Source organism: Xyrauchen texanus, chromosome 7 (genome assembly GCF_025860055.1).
Source record: "Xyrauchen texanus isolate HMW12.3.18 chromosome 7, RBS_HiC_50CHRs, whole genome shotgun sequence".
Lineage (NCBI taxonomy): Eukaryota > Metazoa > Chordata > Actinopteri > Cypriniformes > Catostomidae > Xyrauchen > Xyrauchen texanus.
This window is the reverse complement of record NC_068282.1, coordinates 32,926,645-32,944,626: the sequence shown is the minus strand read 5'-3', so window position 1 is coordinate 32,944,626 and position 17,982 is coordinate 32,926,645. Positions and strand designations below refer to the sequence as shown.

The 17,982-nt window shown below is 41.3% G+C and overlaps 1 protein-coding gene across 1 annotated transcript; it reads right to left on the bottom strand.

Annotated features, from left to right (window-relative positions):
• Positions 1 to 462: 462 nt before the first annotated feature.
• LOC127646771 (transcription elongation factor, mitochondrial-like) lies at positions 463 to 5,698 on the bottom strand. The gene is made up of 4 exons (XM_052130639.1): positions 5,592 to 5,698; positions 4,822 to 5,291; positions 4,562 to 4,711; positions 463 to 3,699 (listed from the first exon to the last, which is right to left on the bottom strand). Exons 1-4 carry the CDS (start codon positions 5,632 to 5,634, stop codon positions 3,274 to 3,276), a joined length of 1,089 nt encoding a protein of 362 aa, XP_051986599.1. The 5' UTR covers positions 5,635 to 5,698; the 3' UTR covers positions 463 to 3,273.
• Between the last annotated feature and the right edge of the window lie 12,284 nt (positions 5,699 to 17,982).

Genomic DNA, 17,982 nt, shown 5'->3' with positions numbered 1-17,982 from the left:
ATGTACAGCACCGAGCACTCCTCGACCCTCCACCACCTGCGAGAGCATGGCCCCCAGCCCTCTGTCTGAAGCTTCCGTCTGTAATAGAAAAGGGAGAGAGAATTTAGGTGTATGCAAAAGCGGCCCCCCTACAAAGTGCGGTTTTAACCTGCTTGAATGCCTGTTGGCACTGCTCCGTCCACTGGACCGGATCTGGAGCCCCCTTTTTAGTGAGATCAATCAGCGGGCTGGTGACGTCTGAATAATTAGGTACAAACCTCCTGTATATATATATTAATTCATCTTGAAAACAAATCTTTCTGATGATTTTGTTTTCTTTTTCTGATGCACTTCCAATCCAATGTCCCCCAGGTTGATATCGTTTTCCCTTTAGATGTAGGATTTCTTGCAGCTATTACTTTTATGAGCACCTATAAAAGACCTATAATATTCACGACCAATGGTGAGCAACAGTTCCTTGCATAAAACGCAACAGTTTATTTATTTATTTAAGGATTTGTAATGATTCATTTGTTTGTAAAAATGCATAAATAAAATCATTCTCACAGACCCATTATTTGGTGGAAGACTTAAGGGCATTTTGATAAAGTCCATTTCAAGTCACCACTGGTGAGAACAATATGTGAAAAATATTTTTTTAAGCACAGACGTTGGAAGCTACAGTCTACCGATTAATTTATTTCTCCCATTCAAACAAATTCTTGGCAATTCATTAAGATTCTTTGTGCATTATCACTTTTGTTATATAAACTTAAAAACTAAACTCTTAACATATGTCTTACTACATGAATAGCAAACCATCAGGAGCAATCTGCAGTGTTAGATTGTGGTGGAGAATATGAGGACTGATCCAGAGAATGTGGCCTTACTGCTGTCAGAATAAAGGGGATATCAAAGTATTCTTCAGTTCTGGGTCTGTAGGGACAGAGGGACCACAGTGCAACAAATTCTCAAGAATGTGCTCAAAGTGAGCCCAGATTGTCTAATATATATATATAAATAATTGCATGAGCAAAAAACAAATGGCAGAAATCATGAATCATATTTATGCTATTATATATAATATTTATACTTTATTGCTCATGATTTCTGCCAGTTTTTTTGCTCATGCAATTTTAGAAATGCAATGCCTTCAAGTCTTTAAAATCTTTTTTTTCCCTCCAGTTTTGGATGATTATGTGCCAAACAGATGCCACTGCCATAGTTACAGCATCTGTCGCTGGACACCTAAAGATGAAGTGTAACCTTTTTGATGTTAAAATACTTTCTAATTTCTCAGCTTAATATGCAGAGAAAACGATAAGTAAGCCATTCGAAGTTAGATTTTTAAAAAAAACTGTAAACACTCCCTAGTGGCGCTATAAAAATAGCTGTTTAAGTGGCCTGTCCACATTGCAACACTGCAACATTGACTCAAAGGTATCCGTTTGGGGAGGGTATTTGGGAAAGCTGTTTGAAAGCAATGCTTATTTGTCACTAATGGTGCAGAAATGACACATTATAGATTTAAATATAATTACTACTATAGAATATTTAACCTATAACATGTTTGATTGTAACTCAAGTTCCTCATGCCCACTCCAAGCATCTATAAGAGATGCACTGTTTTTGATAGCATAATGCCTCTGATAGTTTGAATATGACTTTACATGTTACTGCAAGAACTGAACAGATATGATTTTATCAAATTAAGTTTAAATTACTAAATCTATATATTTTCTTTTTGGATTGATCCTTAGCCTAAATTAATTTAGTTGATGCTTGTATTTTCTCCTAAATCACACAGTGTGGATCCTGGACTGAGATGGAAAATATTGGGAGTCTGGAGATGTTGGCCAAGAGGATAGGAGAATGTCTACGTTATTCTAACATTGACAATATCTTTCCTACACCTCTTTTATCTCAATCTTCTGATCAGCAAGAGTCAATTAATCCCAAGACTGAAGGACAAAAGCCAGCCAACAGCTTGACATTTTCTATTCCAGCATGACAATACCCTTGCACACAAAGCAAGGTCAATAAAGAAATAGTTAACGGTGTCTGCACTCTGAAGTGGAAGAACTTGACTGCCCAGAACAAAGCCCAGATCTGAACCCCATTGAGCATGTCTTTGGTGAACTGGAATGCCAATTGTGAGCCAAGCCTCATTTCCCAATATCACTTCCTGACCTCGGTGATGCTCATGTGTCTGAATGCAATACAATTCTGACAGCCATGTTACATATACAGTATAGTGGAAAGCCTTCCCAGAAGAGTTAAAGTTGTCTGTCTATCTATCTACATTTTCCATAGACATATACCACTACTTATACCAAAGGGAATAACTTTCTGCTTTAATCTGTTAAACTTTTGCACATTGTTACATCTACCTCACCCTGTAATACTAGCCAATATGCAATACCGCATCCCTATACTTGCACTACAATATCTGCAGGGTTCCCCACCTTTTGACAAATAAATGATCATGACTTTTCTAGTTACTATCCTTACTGGATAAGTAAGTTTTGAACTCACAAGTAGCATTTTCTAACCTGTAAGATATTTTTCAGCAGAGCATAGCTAGGAAAATTTCATTTCAATCTACAAATTGCTATGACAAGATTTTCTTATATAAAATTTTTTTTTTTTATATATATATATATAATATATATAAAAAATTACTTTTCCAGGCCTGGAAATCACAATGACTTTATCTACTTCAGTGCAATAATGCATCACACACTCTCATCAGTTTAGTTAATTTGTATATAGCCTCTACCTGTTCTGCATTTATTGATAAAATAGAGAGTTGCATTTATTTCCCGTTTCTAATGGTCACCTGTTGGTCTTGTCATGTTAAATGTTTCGATACAGGGGCTCAGGACCGACTAAATTTAGTTTCTTCTTAGTTTCCTAACCACTGAATTGCTTAGATTTAATTTTAAAATTAACCACATTCCTTATAAACAACCTTAAATAGCTGACCAGAGAGAAAACAAATTTACTAAGTATATATGTCCTGAGAATGACTGGGTTCTAGTTTAATATTTAGGAAAAAGTACTACATAAAATCCTTTATCACATCAGAGCAACATTGACACTAATTAACCTTCAAAGAGGAGATGGATAAGAGGAATTGGTAGCAGTGTATAAAACAACTGTTTTCAAATATTGCATAATCCATTGCTCATGCAGTAAGACATCATCTGATGTCTTACTCAATCCCAGGGATAAGGAACTTGCTGGCATTCAGCTGATCAGGTCAAAAATATATATAAGTCATCCATTAGTGATTCACTCCCTCAGGAGTTCAAAAAATGCAACAGCCTGCAGAAGAGCATCACACAGCTCTTCTCCTCTGTTCTTACTGCTCATCTGAAAGGAGTTCCTGTGCCTTAGGACCAAGTCATGAGGGAAAAGAACCCATGGATCTTGCTTTAATACAGACTCTGTCATCATCTTCTTCACTGTCTGAGCACCACTTGTCCGACTTTCCCCCACCATCAAGCCGAAATGGCGACCAACTGCTGTACGCATCATGTTAAGGACTTTTGGTGGGCTCCCTGGTTCCCTCGGTGGGGTGAGCAAAGCAAATAGCATGGCCTCTACTGTCCTGAGGTGGGCCATGACCGGATAAAGAGAAGTGTTCTGAGGAGATATGCTTGACTTCTCCACCACAAAGAAGTCAGCAGCAGGAAAGCTTGATATTGTAGTAAAGATCTGGGTTAATAAAAACATACATTGATAAGAAAATTTCCATTTAAACCTCAGTACTGCTGATAAACAACTTTAGGCATATTTCATTAAAAAAGCTAAATCATTCACCCTCATGGTATCCCAAACTTGTATGACTTACTTTCTTCTGCAGAACACATATGAAAATATTTTGAAGAATGTATAAGGTGTTTTTGTCCATTCAATTAAAGTGAACTGGGTACAAAACTTTCAAGATCCAAAAAGGACAAAGCCAGCATAAAAGTAATCCATATGACCAAATGGTATAATCCATGTCTTCTGAAGCAAAAAGGCTGCTTTGGGTGAGAAACTGATCATGTCATTTTTCACTTTAAATCTTGACATCTGCCCCAAGACGGCAGTTGCCAGGAACATTTTAACTTGTGTCTGCATTTTCAAAATTGCCAAACTGGGGGTAAAAACCACGAACCTGGAAACACAGTGTCTGGTTTGTGTACAGCACTCTGCACATGTCAAGCTTGAGGAAGCACGTGAACAAGCTTATCTCATTAATGTGCTAAGACTGCGGATGTTAAGATTTATAGTGAATAAGGACTTAAATTTTAGTCTGTTTCTCACCCAAAGCTATCATATCACTTTAGAAGACATGGATTAAACCAATTACTTTTATGCTGTCCTTATGATCTTTCAAGAACTTGAAAGTTTTGCATTGATTTACATTGTATGGACAAACCACCTCCAACATTGTACAAAATATCCCTGTGTTCTGCAGAAAAAAGAAAGTCATGAATTTGGGATGGCATGAGGATGAGTAAATGATTTTCATTTTTGGGTAAACTATTCCTTTAATGAACAGAACAAACCATTCATGCATTTCTGCACTCACATCATCCAAATAATCTGATGCCATGTATGTTCCTTTCATAAAACTCTTGCACTCTGCTTGCTGCCAGTCTAACACTGTCCTTGACTGATCCATATGTGTCCATGCAATTTTATCAGTGCCACACACAATGGACACAATGGAGCTTGCATCCTGCAAAACATCATTAGAGAACATAAACATAATATATCTTTTTTAATAAATCAATGCTATTAAATATGGTGGTTTACTGTACCTCTGGCAATTGCCATAGACATACTCACCTTCAACAAAGCTCTGTCAACTTCAGGTCTAATAAATTTAGCCACATGAACTTTTCCCTTTCTCCTCTCCTTCTTCTCAGCTGGGTTAAGGATGGAGTTAAAGACTGTGACAGCGCTCTTGTGTTTGAGTAAGGGCACATTAATTACACTCTCCAGATCGTTGAATGGTCCATGTCTGGTTCTGTAGTCGATAATGTTGACGGCTTTCCGCCCTCTAAGAAGTTTGAACTGGGCCAGTTCAGACTCGGAGGCTGTATTGAGTCGTTGGAGAATGACAGCTCGCTGCTCTGCTGTATAACATATGTCCAGGGGTTTGCTATCTTCCTGGCATACTTCAGAGGAAACGGATACATGTAGGGTGTCAAACCCAGCAGCCATGATTCTGCTCCTGCTGCAAAAGGTGCGGTGCAGGAATCTCAGCTCATATTCAGGCAATGAGCTAGGAGGACGGCAAAACAGACTATAATGTCCTGCAAGAAATAAAAAAACAAACATGAATCAAGCATGATTAAACACATATGCAGTCAAGTAAAATACACTGCATGGGTAAAATATCAATAAATCAATCAATAAATAAATACATTCAATTAACACATTATATGTAATGAAATTAAATACTTTGCACTGTGTACTATTTAACTCTACAATCCGCATAAATGTAATACTGATCCGTAAAGATGTTATATGTAGCAAATTACTTAACAGTAATTGGGATCGCAGCGTCTAATTTTAAAATGCTTGAATGTCATGCTTTGTCAGCATTTTATTACCTTTGAGAACTAAAGACGATAGGAGACGTTTAGCCATCCACATGTTTAGTAGCAAGAGATCAGTGTTTGTTACATAAAAAGGTGCCCCACGCCTTGCCTTCAGGAGTCTGACATTATTTGCTCGTGTGGGAACATGGCTTGTGTATACGTAGTTCCGTGTTATGACTGGACCCTCCGCAAAACAAACGGTCAAATGAGTTCCAGTTTCGATAGCAAAAGTTACATAAAGAGATTCTGTATTTCGTTGACAACCTAAAATGTTCGATTTGCTTTAATATTTTTACAAATCCAGTTTCACTGGTTTGTGGGCATTACTTCTGCAAACAATGCATCAAAGAGACTTTGAAAAACGGAAGGACACTATGTCCACCGAGTTTTCTCCTTTAAATGAGGCTTGTTTAAACGAGATGGCGTGCCTTTGTAGGACAAACGAAAACGTAACGTAACATAGTTGCTATGACAGCACGCCACTCTTTAACAAGCGCGAGCGCTTGGAGTGAGACGGTAACAAAGTCCCTTTAGAAGGGAATGTATGAGGTACATTTTAGGAGAGTTAAAAAATTGTAAAGAGAAAAGAAAATATATATATTTTTAGTAGTTTTAGTCTATAATACTTTATTGTAATTCTATATTAATATAATTATAGATATTATAAACTCTGCACCCATCTACTGAGGTACTTCAACTTGGGAATTAACATTCCTTGCGTTTGAACATAATATTTAGGGGCAACTTGACGTAATTTTTTTAGACATTTAGAGTGCCCACGAAGGAATCGAAGGATAGGCCTACACCTCATGCATCCACCGAATTTCCGTGAAAGAAGGTCGCATTCGAAGTGTCCTACTCACTTTTTAATTTGTATTTTTTATTGCATTACAGAAAAAGATAACAACACTGCATATATCTATACTGCCCTACAAAGGCAAAACGCCGTAACATCATGTTTGGTCAAAAATGAGTTAATGTCATTTTTGGGGTATTCAAGACCTCCTTTATCATGTGAATAAATATCGTGAGTCAATTTGATTGTTTTAACGAGAAATTAAAGGGCTATGACAACCGTAACATCCAAAACCATACGAGAAACCACAGCAGAACGCCGTAACAGTTGTTACGGCTCTTAGCCTTTGTTCCAGTACGCTGAATTTGAGTTTAAGGTGTTCTGACTTTGTTTCGCCTGGCATCAAGAGAGATGTTACGGTGCCGCTGTGATGTTACTGTACTCTGGCTTTGTCATACTGTCAAAGATTACCGCTCTTTTATTGTCACCAAACCGCGTAACATACACACGACACATCTTTGAAATAAAGTGTAGACTGCCGACTGCTTGTTTGTATTATTACTCTGTGATAGCGATGTGATAGGGCGATGGTTCAGATCTGTCAATGTCAGTGACAGCCCGGAGCTAGCTAAATTTAATCGGTGTCACGTAAATTAGCGCTAACGTTGACGCTGACACTCGCCTCACATCAGATGCTGAAAACCAAATATTAAATACAAAGGCATCCTACCTTTCCATGCAATCCGATATAATCCATAGAAGATATAATCCATAGCAATGCACGTCATCTGCTGTATCCACAACAATCCATACGTGTTTGAGCCATATTTCCTTCTTGCAGGTGTTCACGTCAGATTTTACAGCTGGTTATCGCTAACGTCCGTACAAAGTAGGCTAACCTAAATAGTAAAAGTAATTCCAACTTTTTTTCGGTATACTCTGTCTATATTATCTCAGAATTAAAAAGTAGTAATCCAAGTCAAGTTCGTTGACTGAGCATCTTGAGCAGTTTGGACTTCAAAGTTTAACCCTTTAACTGTCACCCCTCCCCCTTTTTTCGCATAGACATGAAAATCACTATCCAAACTTAAATGGTTGTATTTCAAGAATGCTTTGTCATATATACCTATGGACAAGTTGTGTTCCAAATTTTAGGTTGATATCTCAAAAAATGAGCTTTCAGTAAGATTTTATTTGGGCGCAGTAAAAAACTTGGAATGAGCAGTCTCTAATCTCTAATGTATTGGTCTAATGTTTAATTAATTATTACTCTATATCTTGCATTTAAATACATATACCTTTGTATTCAATTATAATTAAATTATCTTTATTGTGAAAATATGTATTGTATTTATTCATACTGTACATACTGTACTGCAAAGTAACTTATCTGTTATACTGTTTAACTGTGTTAGTGTTGCCGCACTATCCTGATCATTATATCACTAAATAGGAACAACCAAAGGTCTTCTATATAATTTAAAACAAATACCATGATGACTAGACCTTGGTTAGGTGTTCTTATTATGGATGTAAGTATGGTGAACAGCAAGTAAATATTGATTATATGTCAGTTACGGCCTTTTGCCTTTGCATGACTCCTGATTTTTGGCACATGATACAAAGGCAGAGTACATTAACTGCCAAACAAGGGTCAAAGGTCAATTTTGAGCTCAAGATTTTTTGCATACAAACATTTCTTCTGTATAGCAACTAGTTGTGAAATTTTGGGAGTCCTACCTATAATACTTTTGTCTGGACAAAACAGAAACTTTAAAGTGATTTTTCTCAGTTTCACACTCTAGTGAGTTAAGGTCTTTGGCTTTTGCAGGGCAGTATACAAGAGGATATAACAAAGGGCAAAAGAAAAGATAGAAAATATACAAATAGATCAACAAATGGAGCATCAGTCATTAAAATAATCTTTTTTTAATTTAAGCAAACATCAAAAATATTACAACAAAATGGTATTCAAATGACAATCAACTTAATTTTAACATGGGCTGACACACAAAAAGAATAATAATATAATATAAAGAGACATGCAAAATATATTAAAAAAAAATAATAATAATTAAATAAATAATAATTACAACCTCATGTGAAGTCACCAGGGTACTAAAAAAATATAACAAATTATATTCTTCAATTGTCAGCTTTTGTATTTTTTTTATTTTTGACAGGGTTTTTAGGTATTGAACCAGATAATTCTTAAAAACTACAAACAGGTGGAGATTTAAGAAATCTACATTTGTGTATAAAATGTTTGGCCAACAACACAGTATTGTTAATCAAGAAATATACGTTGCTTTCTTCTTCATAATTCACATGCATATGTAACATCTACAACAGACAAGTTCAATACAGCAACATTTTTCTCACTCAACCAGCACTGCACTCTATCCCAAAAAAGTTAAAAAAATGTGCTCAGTTTTCTACGGAGCCCCCGAAGTGACCTGTGCAAAAAAAAAATCTAAGAGAATTTCGCGTGCGCACGAGAAACTATCGCGTGCGCACGAGAAACTTTCGCGTGCGCACGAGAAACTATCGCGTGCGCACGAGATACTTTCGCGTGCGCACGAGAAACTTTCGCGTGCGCACGAGAAACTATCGCGTGCGCACGAGAAACTTTCGCGTGCGCACGAGAAACTATCGCGTGCGCACGAGAAACTATGGCGTGCGCACGAGATACTTTCGCGTGCGCACGAGATACTTTCGCGTGCGCACGAGAAACTATCGCGTGCGCACGAGAACTCTCGCGTGCGCACGAGATACTTCGCGTGCGCACGAGAACTATCGCGTGCGCACGAGATACTTCGCGTGCGCACGCGTTACAGTTTCCGGTGTGTGTATAGCTCTTTTCCGATTACGTCATTGCCATCATTCATTTACTCAAAGATACTGAGAGCATGGATGCGCATGAATTTATAGAGATATATTTTAAACTTGGCCTTCAATACAAAGACATTACTGTCTATGACATTTGTAATACTGTCATGGCTGAGACACGCTTTGATCTGCCAAAGGACACTAATCAAGCAATAGACTTGTACTTGTACTTGCATTTAACACGAGAACTACCGGAATTATATAACTACTAGAATGGCCATAGTGGTCATTCTGACCGTTAGACTGTACCAAATGTCATGTCATATTTACATTCGAAACTTCTATTGAGGTTTTAGAATGAAGCTTCTAATGTCTGTCGTCATATTTTATATCGTCATCACCCTAAAAATGTATTGAATAAAATAGAATAATATGGATCAAATGGAGCGCCAAGCGAACGCAGATAGTCCTACATAATACGATCTTTTTTTGTAATATATAATAGTGCTAGACTATACACATACATAGGCCTATATATATTATATATTAGCTGCTAGACTGCCCCGGAGGAAGGTGCGTGCCTCGCTTTGTGTACAGCAAGTTTTTTTCCACCACAGTGAAAAGGGTTTTGAAAGTCTAAACGCCAACAAACATGGATTGAGGCGGAATATTTCGTTAGATAAAAACATGTTGTGAATTTTGGAAATTATTACATCTATCCTTTTTCAAAACATGTTGACTTTTGGACTTTACAACGCTCTGGATTTATTGGAAATTGGAAACAATCCTATGCAGCCACCACTGGAATCAAAATCCATGAATAAATGAATCTGTTATATTAATAATAAACACCAGGACACGAAATTTTAATTCTAATGAATGTGAAAATGTATTAGTTCATCGACAACCACAGAACTTGCTATTGTAGCTGATTACAGATACAAATTTGATTATTTATATTAAATTATTCTCCTAAAATGGGGGCCCCCTTTTTTGTTCAAGTGAGCCCACTTTTAGGAGAATTCGTTCATAATGATTTTACAGCATAATATTTTCATTATAGTTTTACAGCATGATATTTTTGCTCACAGTAAAACAAATATTGCTTTCTAAATCAGTTTTCCCACAGTTTAGCGAATGTTCATATTCTTTATTAACTGTTTTGGCCATTTTGGGTTTGGCCTATATGTGATTCATACATGTCTAAGGTTTTTACTATGCATTGAAATACACATTGGTGATGTTTTTATAAGCTATTGCATTGATTTGTTTTTATTTTACAAAGAAAATAATAGAATATAAATAATCAAATTTGTATCAATCAGCTACAATAGCAAGTTCTGTGGTTGTCGATGAACTAATACATTTTCACATTCATTAGAATTAAAATTTCGTGTCCTGGTGTTTATTATTAATATAACAGATTCATTTATTCATGGATTTTGATTCCAGTGAAAAAACTTGCTGTACACAAAGCGAGGCACGCACCTTCCTCCGGGGCAGTCTAGCAGCTAATATATAATATATATAGGCCTATGTTTGTGTATAGTCTAGCACTATTATATATTACAAAAAAAGATCGTATTATGTAGGACTATCTGCGTTCGCTTGGCGCTCCATTTGATCCATATTATTCTATTTTATTCAATACATTTTTAGGGTGATGACGATATAAAATATGACGACAGACATTAGAAGCTTCATTCTAAAACCTCAATAGAAGTTTCGAATGTAAATATGACATGACATTTGGTACAGTCTAACGGTCAGAATGACCACTATGGCCATTCTAGTAGTAGTTATATAATTCCGGTAGTTCTCGTGTTAAATGCAAGTACAAGTACAAGTCTATTGCTTGATTAGTGTCCTTTGGCAGATCAAAGCGTGTCTCAGCCATGACAGTATTACAAATGTCATAGACAGTAATGTCTTTGTATTGAAGGCCAAGTTTAAAATATATCTCTATAAATTCATGCGCATCCATGCTCTCAGTATCTTTGAGTAAATGAATGATGGCAATGACGCAATCGGAAAAGAGCTATACACACACCGGAAACTGTAACGCGTGCGCACGCGAAAGTATCTCGTGCGCACGCGAAAGTATCTCGTGCGCACGCGATAGTTTCTCGTGCGCACGCGAAAGTTTCTCGTGCGCACGCGATAGTTTCTCGTGCGCACGCGAAAGTATCTCGTGCGCACGCCATAGTTTCTCGTGCGCACGCGAAAGTATCTCGTGCGCACGCGAAAGTTTCTCGTGCGCACGCGAAAGTTTCTCGTGCGCACGCGAAAGTTTCTCGTGCGCACGCGAAATTCTCTTAGATTTTTTTTTTGCACAGGTCACTTCGGGGGCTCCGTAGTTTTCTCTGTAAAGGAGTTACAATATCTACAAAAAGCATTTTCAATATTAAATATAATATTTAGAAACTCACTTGAAGGATAAATATCAGGTAAAATAAAAAAAACAAAAATAGTTTCTTTGACTTTAGAATGAATCAGAAGTTTTAAATAGGCAGTTCTAATATATTTAAGAGTTTGCTTGTCAAAAAAAAAGGTCGAAATTATTTCTTACCGATCAAAATAATGCTTTGTCTAATATAACTATTAGAGCATTTTTCACTTGTAAACTCAATTTGCCCAAGATATAATGATTGTAAAAATGGTGTGATTTGTCCATGACATAACAAACCTTAAACTTGTTTAATAATTTGATTCCAGAAGGTATGGCAGATATTACCGTAAAGTATTGTTTAGGATGGCATGCAAACCATGTTTAAGAGTAAAAGCAGTATAATCCAATAACTCGCCAGAATTTGTTTCTGAGAAGAATGTTATTCCAGATAATGGCGTTATGAGGTGTGAAGTTATGAGTGTGTGTTAGTTCTCTTACGAGAGGTTCTCTCGTATTGCGTAAGCTAGCTTACGCTACGGGAAAGATTCATCTTTTCTGAGATATTGAAGCCATAAAATTATCCTTAATTTTTGAATCCATTGTCAACGCAGTGCAGCAGCTGCAGACCTTGAGCGGGCTAGCTAGCGAGCTCATAGGTTGCTCTGCGGCAACTGCTGCAGCCTATAGACGAGCTTGGGCGAACTTGCATCCAATGAGAGGCGTCCGCGCACTCACTGCATCAAAGCCCGCCAAAATGGGCGTGACTAGAGTGCATATAAGCGTAGTTCGTAGGCTGGAACCCCGATTTTCATCTCTTCAGCGAAGCTCTTCGCATCGCTGACCTGGAAGCCGCGTCGCCGTTCGAGGGGCATCAAGCAAGCGTGGACAGCGCTAGAAGAAGCCGGCCGTCTCAGCCACCTTCAGCCATCCTGCGAGCAACGCCATCCGACGACGTATCCTTTTTATTCAGCAAGCTAGTTCTTACGAACTATTCACCGCCGGCCAAGCCGCATCTGCTCTGCACTCCATGGCCGTTTTACAGATCCTACAAGCGGACCTTTTTCGGGAGTGGGATGAGAAAGGCAGGCACCCAGAGGCTGTTACTGATCTACGAAGCGCGACAGACCTCGCCCTTCGCGCTACCAAAGCTGCAGCTCAAGCTCTAGGGAAGTGCATGGCCTCGCTGACTGTGACCGAGAGACACCTGTGGCTAACGCTAGCCGACATGGGAGAAGCAGAGCGCTCCACGTTCCTCAACGCACCGCTCTCTCCGACCGGTCTCTTCGGCTCCGCGGTGAGTGGCATTGTTGACCGCTTCTCAGAAGTTCAGAAAGCCACTCAAGCCATGAACCTCTTCCTGCCGCGTCGCGCTAGCTCCTCTGCAGGCCGCTCACGTGATCAGCCTCCTGCACGAGCCTCTTCACAGCGCCCAGCTCAACAAACTCAGACTTCTCAGCGTCGACAGGGCGGCCGCCCTCGATCGCGCTCAGACAGCCACCGCAGACCGCCGCCCCCCCGCGGCCTCGATTTAAGGTAACGCTGAAACCAGAGCAACCGAAGTCTTCCTAACTTTATTGAACAAACGACGGCTCAGTCCCGCCGCGGCCGGACCACCGTCAAAGCTTTGCCCCCTGTCAGTCCCCTTCTCTCAGGCTACTACAGTGGTGAGTTTAGCAGCCAACAAGCCGGTGACACTGCCCGCTTGCCTGCACTCAAACGCCATTTTTACGGCGACCCAAATAAATCTTGTAAAGAGCAAACATGTCTTATGTGTAGAACATGTGCCCACAACCCAGTGTTCACCCCTACACACAAGCATAACACATTCCGTGCCCCTATCAGAGCACGCTCGCATAAAGCGGTTACGAACCGCTCGAGCGTCAGAGTCAATGAAGGCGCCCACGAATGCGTGCGCGCGCCCATTCTCTGGCCACTCTGTCACACGACCAGCCCTATGTGTAGAAAATGTGCCCACAATCCAGTGTTCACCTCTACACACAAGCACTACATGTCTCATGTCCCCACCAGAGCACGCTCACATAAAGCGGTTACGAACCGCTCGAGTGTTAGAGTCAATAAATGCGCCCACGAATACGTGCGCGCGCCCATTCTCTGCCTGCTCTGTTACACGGCCAGCAAACATTCCTCTGTGTGTAAGTCCCGTGTTCATGAATATGCTTGCGCATCAAGTAACAGATGTGACTCTTTCCCCATTCATTCCAATCGGGAAGTCACTCACAAAACAGCCTGTTCATGCTGTCTGCGAGCAATCATGCATAAACACACTAAACGCGCTCACACATTTTGTTCAGCACTCTGTGTGCGGCAATCAGAGAGAATTGGCCATTCACCCTCTAGCGTTACTCTTCAAAGCGTGGGAAGCTATTCCAGGGATATCTAAGTGGGTGTTAAGCACAATACAACAGGGCTATTTGCTACAGTTCGATCGCCGCCCTCCTCGCTTCAGAGCGCGGCTTGAAACCACTGTGAACACGGAAGCAGCGTGCATGCTTCGTTCAGAAATAGCAAGCCTTCTGTGCAAAAGGGCCATAGAGAAAGTGCCACCCTCTCTGAGCGAGTCGGGGCTTTACAGCCGTTATTTTCTTGTTCCCAAGATAGACGGCGGCCTCAGACCCATATTAGATCTCAGGGTTTTGAACAAGGTGCTTGCAAAAAGACCATTCAAAATGCTTACAATCAGGAAACTCCTCGCACATGTGCACCAGGGGGACTGGTTTATTTCTCTCGATCTGAAAGATGCATACTTTCAGATTCAGGTAAATCCCGTCACAGGCCATTCTTGAGATTCGCCTTCGACGGCCAGGTTTATTAATACACCGTCCTCCCGTTCGGCCTGTCCTTAGCATCCCGTACTTTCACGAAGTGCATGGATGCGGCGCTCGCACCCCTGCGGAGTCAGGGTTTGCGAATTTTGAACTATTTGGACGACTGGCTGATTATGGCACAGTCACATATGGAGCTTCTGTCTCACAGAGCAGTTCTCCTCAGCCATCTGAACAGTTTGGGTCTTGCAGTCAATTGGACCAAGAGCTCACTACAGCCCAGTCAGACAATTTCCTTCCTTGGAATAGAACTAGACTCCGTGGCAATGACGGCTCGCTTATTTACACAGCGCGCGCGCCGTGTTCAGCGACTAGCCGCATCTTTTCAGATGAACAGCCTCACGCCTCTGAAGAAATTCCAGAGAGTGCTAGGTTACATGGCCTCAGCCGCAGCAGTACTTCAGCTGGGTTTACTGCACATGCGCCCGCTTCAGCATTGGCTAAACACCCGCGCGTCTCGCCAGGCTTGGGCCACAGGCCGCCAGCCCATCAAGGTGACTCAAACCTGTATATCAGCTCTGCAGCCCTGGACAGTGGCCGAATGGTATCAGCAGGGAGTGACAATGGGAGCTGTATCTCGCCGAAAAGTCATCTCAACAGACGCGTCCAACACGGGTTGGGGCGCGGTCTGCGATGGCTCTCCGGTTTTCGGCCTATGGTCAGTTCAGGAAAAGCTCCTTCACATAAATTGTCTGGAAATGATAGCGGTCGAGTACGCGCTCGTGCGCTTTCTCCCGGTCATTCAGGGTCACCACGTCCTGGTCCGTTCGGACAACAGATCTGTGGTATCCTACCTAAACCGTCAGGGCGGTGTCAGATCCAGGAACCTCTTCCATCTGACGAAACGCATACTGAGTTGGTCCCAGTGCCACCTGCGCTCGCTGATGGCGACGCACGTGCCAGGCCACCTGAACGACGGCCCGGACAGACTGTCCAGAGACAATATTCCCCCAGGGGAATGGTCCCTGCACGCTCAAACAGTCCAGATGCTATGGCACCTATTCGGCAGAGCAGAGATAGACCTCTTTGCGTCCAAAGAGAACTCTCACTGCCCAATATTTTTCTCGAAAAGCGAGGACGCGCTGGCCCAGGACTGGCCCAGACGGCCGCTTTACGCCTTCCCTCCCATCTCGCTATTGCCACAGGTAATGCAGAGGATCAGGGAACGCGTCACTCGGTGCTCCTCATAGCCCCGCGTTGGGAGAATCAGACATGGTTCTTACGCAGCTGTCACTGACAGCGCCGTGGCCCATCCCAGTGAGAGCAGATCTCCTCTCTCAAGCTCGCGGCACAATCTGGCATCCCCACCCAGAGCGCTGGGCACTGCATGCGTGGGTGATCAACGACTACCCGTCGCTCTGCCAGGAGTAATAAACACCATCATACACGCTAGAGCCCCTTCCACGAGAAGACTCTATGCATCAAAATGGTCTGTGTTCTCAAAATGGTGCACCGACAGAGACCTGGACCCGCGGACATGTGGGGTGTCGTCGCTGCTTGTATTTCTACAAGAGCTGCTGGATAAGGGCAGATCCCCATCCACGCTCAAAGTGTATGTGGCGGCCGTTGTGGCGTTCGCTGAACCCCTGCACGGCCAGTCATGGGGTAAAAACGAGCTGGTCATCCGCTTCCTCAGGGGAGCTAGAAGGATGAACCCCCGCGCCTCCATCGGTTCCTATCTGGGATCTTTCTATAGTTCTCGAAACTATGAAAGCCCCCTTTCGAACCACTTCAATCCGTGGATTTGAAATACCTTTCACTCAAAACCATTTTTCTGACTGCCCTGTCATCAGTCAAACGTGTGGGAGACCTTCACGCGCTGTCTGTCAGCTGCGTGTCTTGAGTTTGGACCAAGTGACTCCAAGGTCATTTTAAAGCCTAGACATGGCTATGTTCCCAAGGTGATCGGTACTCCTTTCAGAGCACAGGTCATTTCCCTATCGGCGCTGCCAGCACCGATAGCTGAACGCGACGCCAATCTCCTTTGCCCGGTCAGAGCACTGAGATTGTATACTGCGCGCTCCGCCGTTTTCAGACGCTCTGAGCAGCTTTTCGTTTCGTTCGAGGGCGCACCAAAGATCTCGCCGCCTCGAAACAGACACTATCTAGATGGATAGTGGACGCTATTGCTGCTGCATACGCGTCAAAAGACCTGCCATGCCCGTTGGGCATTAGGGCTCACTCCACTAGAGGCATGGCATCCTCGTGGGCATGGTCCAACGGGATTTCCATTCACGACATATGTGTGGCAGCGGGATGGACTTCCCCCTCCACCTTTGTCAGATTTTACAATATGGAAGTGCCCGCTCTGCAGGCAAAACTACTAGCGGTTTAATACGCTACAGCTCCCCTGGTGAGCTGCACTGATGGGACACATTCCACACAGACTGGCTCCGCCGCTCTGTCGTTCCCTTCCCACTATGTGCTTATGTATTACACAATCAATGACCCGCATTCTTGCCGGCCAAATATTATTTCCCCACTCAAAAGGGCTCCCCCGGGTCCCCCCTTAATTCCCTGGGGCTCATACAGTGGATGCTTGGCGCGCACGGCGTTGACAATGGGTTGTCTAATCTGAATATATTTTGTTTAATAAATCATAAATAAATCTCTCCATCCTCACATCTCTGGCTGGAGCACCCTGTAACACCTCGTTCTCCATGCATGCTCTTTTAGACAAGATATGCTCATCACTCTCACTATCCTCTCTACTTGACAGTGACAATGTGTCCGTGAGGCTTGATGTAGTAGTTTCGGCAGGTGATTCTACCAAAGGAGAATAATGAAAAATCTTCAGAAAAACTGACAATAAACAAAGACCACAATACATTCTTTTAGTGCTGATTAGTTATCCGCTTGTTAAGATTTGCTTCCAACTTCCAATAAGACCATTTCCAGATCTAAGTCTTTCAAGTGAGAATACTATTTCATCCAATTATTGGCAAGATTCATTTAAAGTACACCTTTTATCTAACGGTTTAAAAACTGTAGTGTACTTGATTTTTAATTTTTGTTTTGTTTTAGAATTTCCTTTGGGATTGATGAAGTCAATCTTAATCTTAGAACAAAAAAAAAAAATTACCTTTATTAGAATCACTATGAATGACCAAGCACACATCCTTGGTCACCAACTCTGGAAATACATCAGCATCAATCTCTATTCCCCCATCATCTGTCACAGTCAGGGTCTTGTCCTCATGTATGGAGAATTTTTCTCTGACTAGAAAACAAAATTACGGAAAACACATTTCTCAAAATTTTGTCCATATGCATAACCATTCAATTCTTGAAGGAAGAAAAAAAAAATACCTTCAGTGATGAACACTTCAAAGCATGCCTCCCCTATCTTGACATACTTCTTTTGCTTCAGGTATTGAATAATCATTGTTCCCCAATTCAATGGCCAAACCTGTAGATCATATTCAAAAGTAGATTATCAGTTGATGACAATAAAAAGGCAAGTGATTTTTGAGGTAATTTAGATTGTTACCTAACAAGCCTAACAATCTATATAGCTAATTTAGCATTTCCCTGCTGTTCATGTTA

What these genes read in the sequence shown, in the direction of transcription:
- LOC127646771 (XM_052130639.1), bottom strand. Translation starts at nt 5,634, where the DNA reads ATGTGGATGGCTAAACGTCTCCTATCGTCTTTAGTTCTCAAAG. An exon ending in ATCGTCTTTAGTTCTCAAAG is followed by an intron (nt 5,292 to 5,591) that starts GTAATAAAATGC and finishes TATTTCTTGCAG; the next exon opens with GACATTATAGTCTGTTTTGC. An exon ending in TTGACAGAGCTTTGTTGAAG is followed by an intron (nt 4,712 to 4,821) that starts GTGAGTATGTCT and finishes GATGTTTTGCAG; the next exon opens with GATGCAAGCTCCATTGTGTC.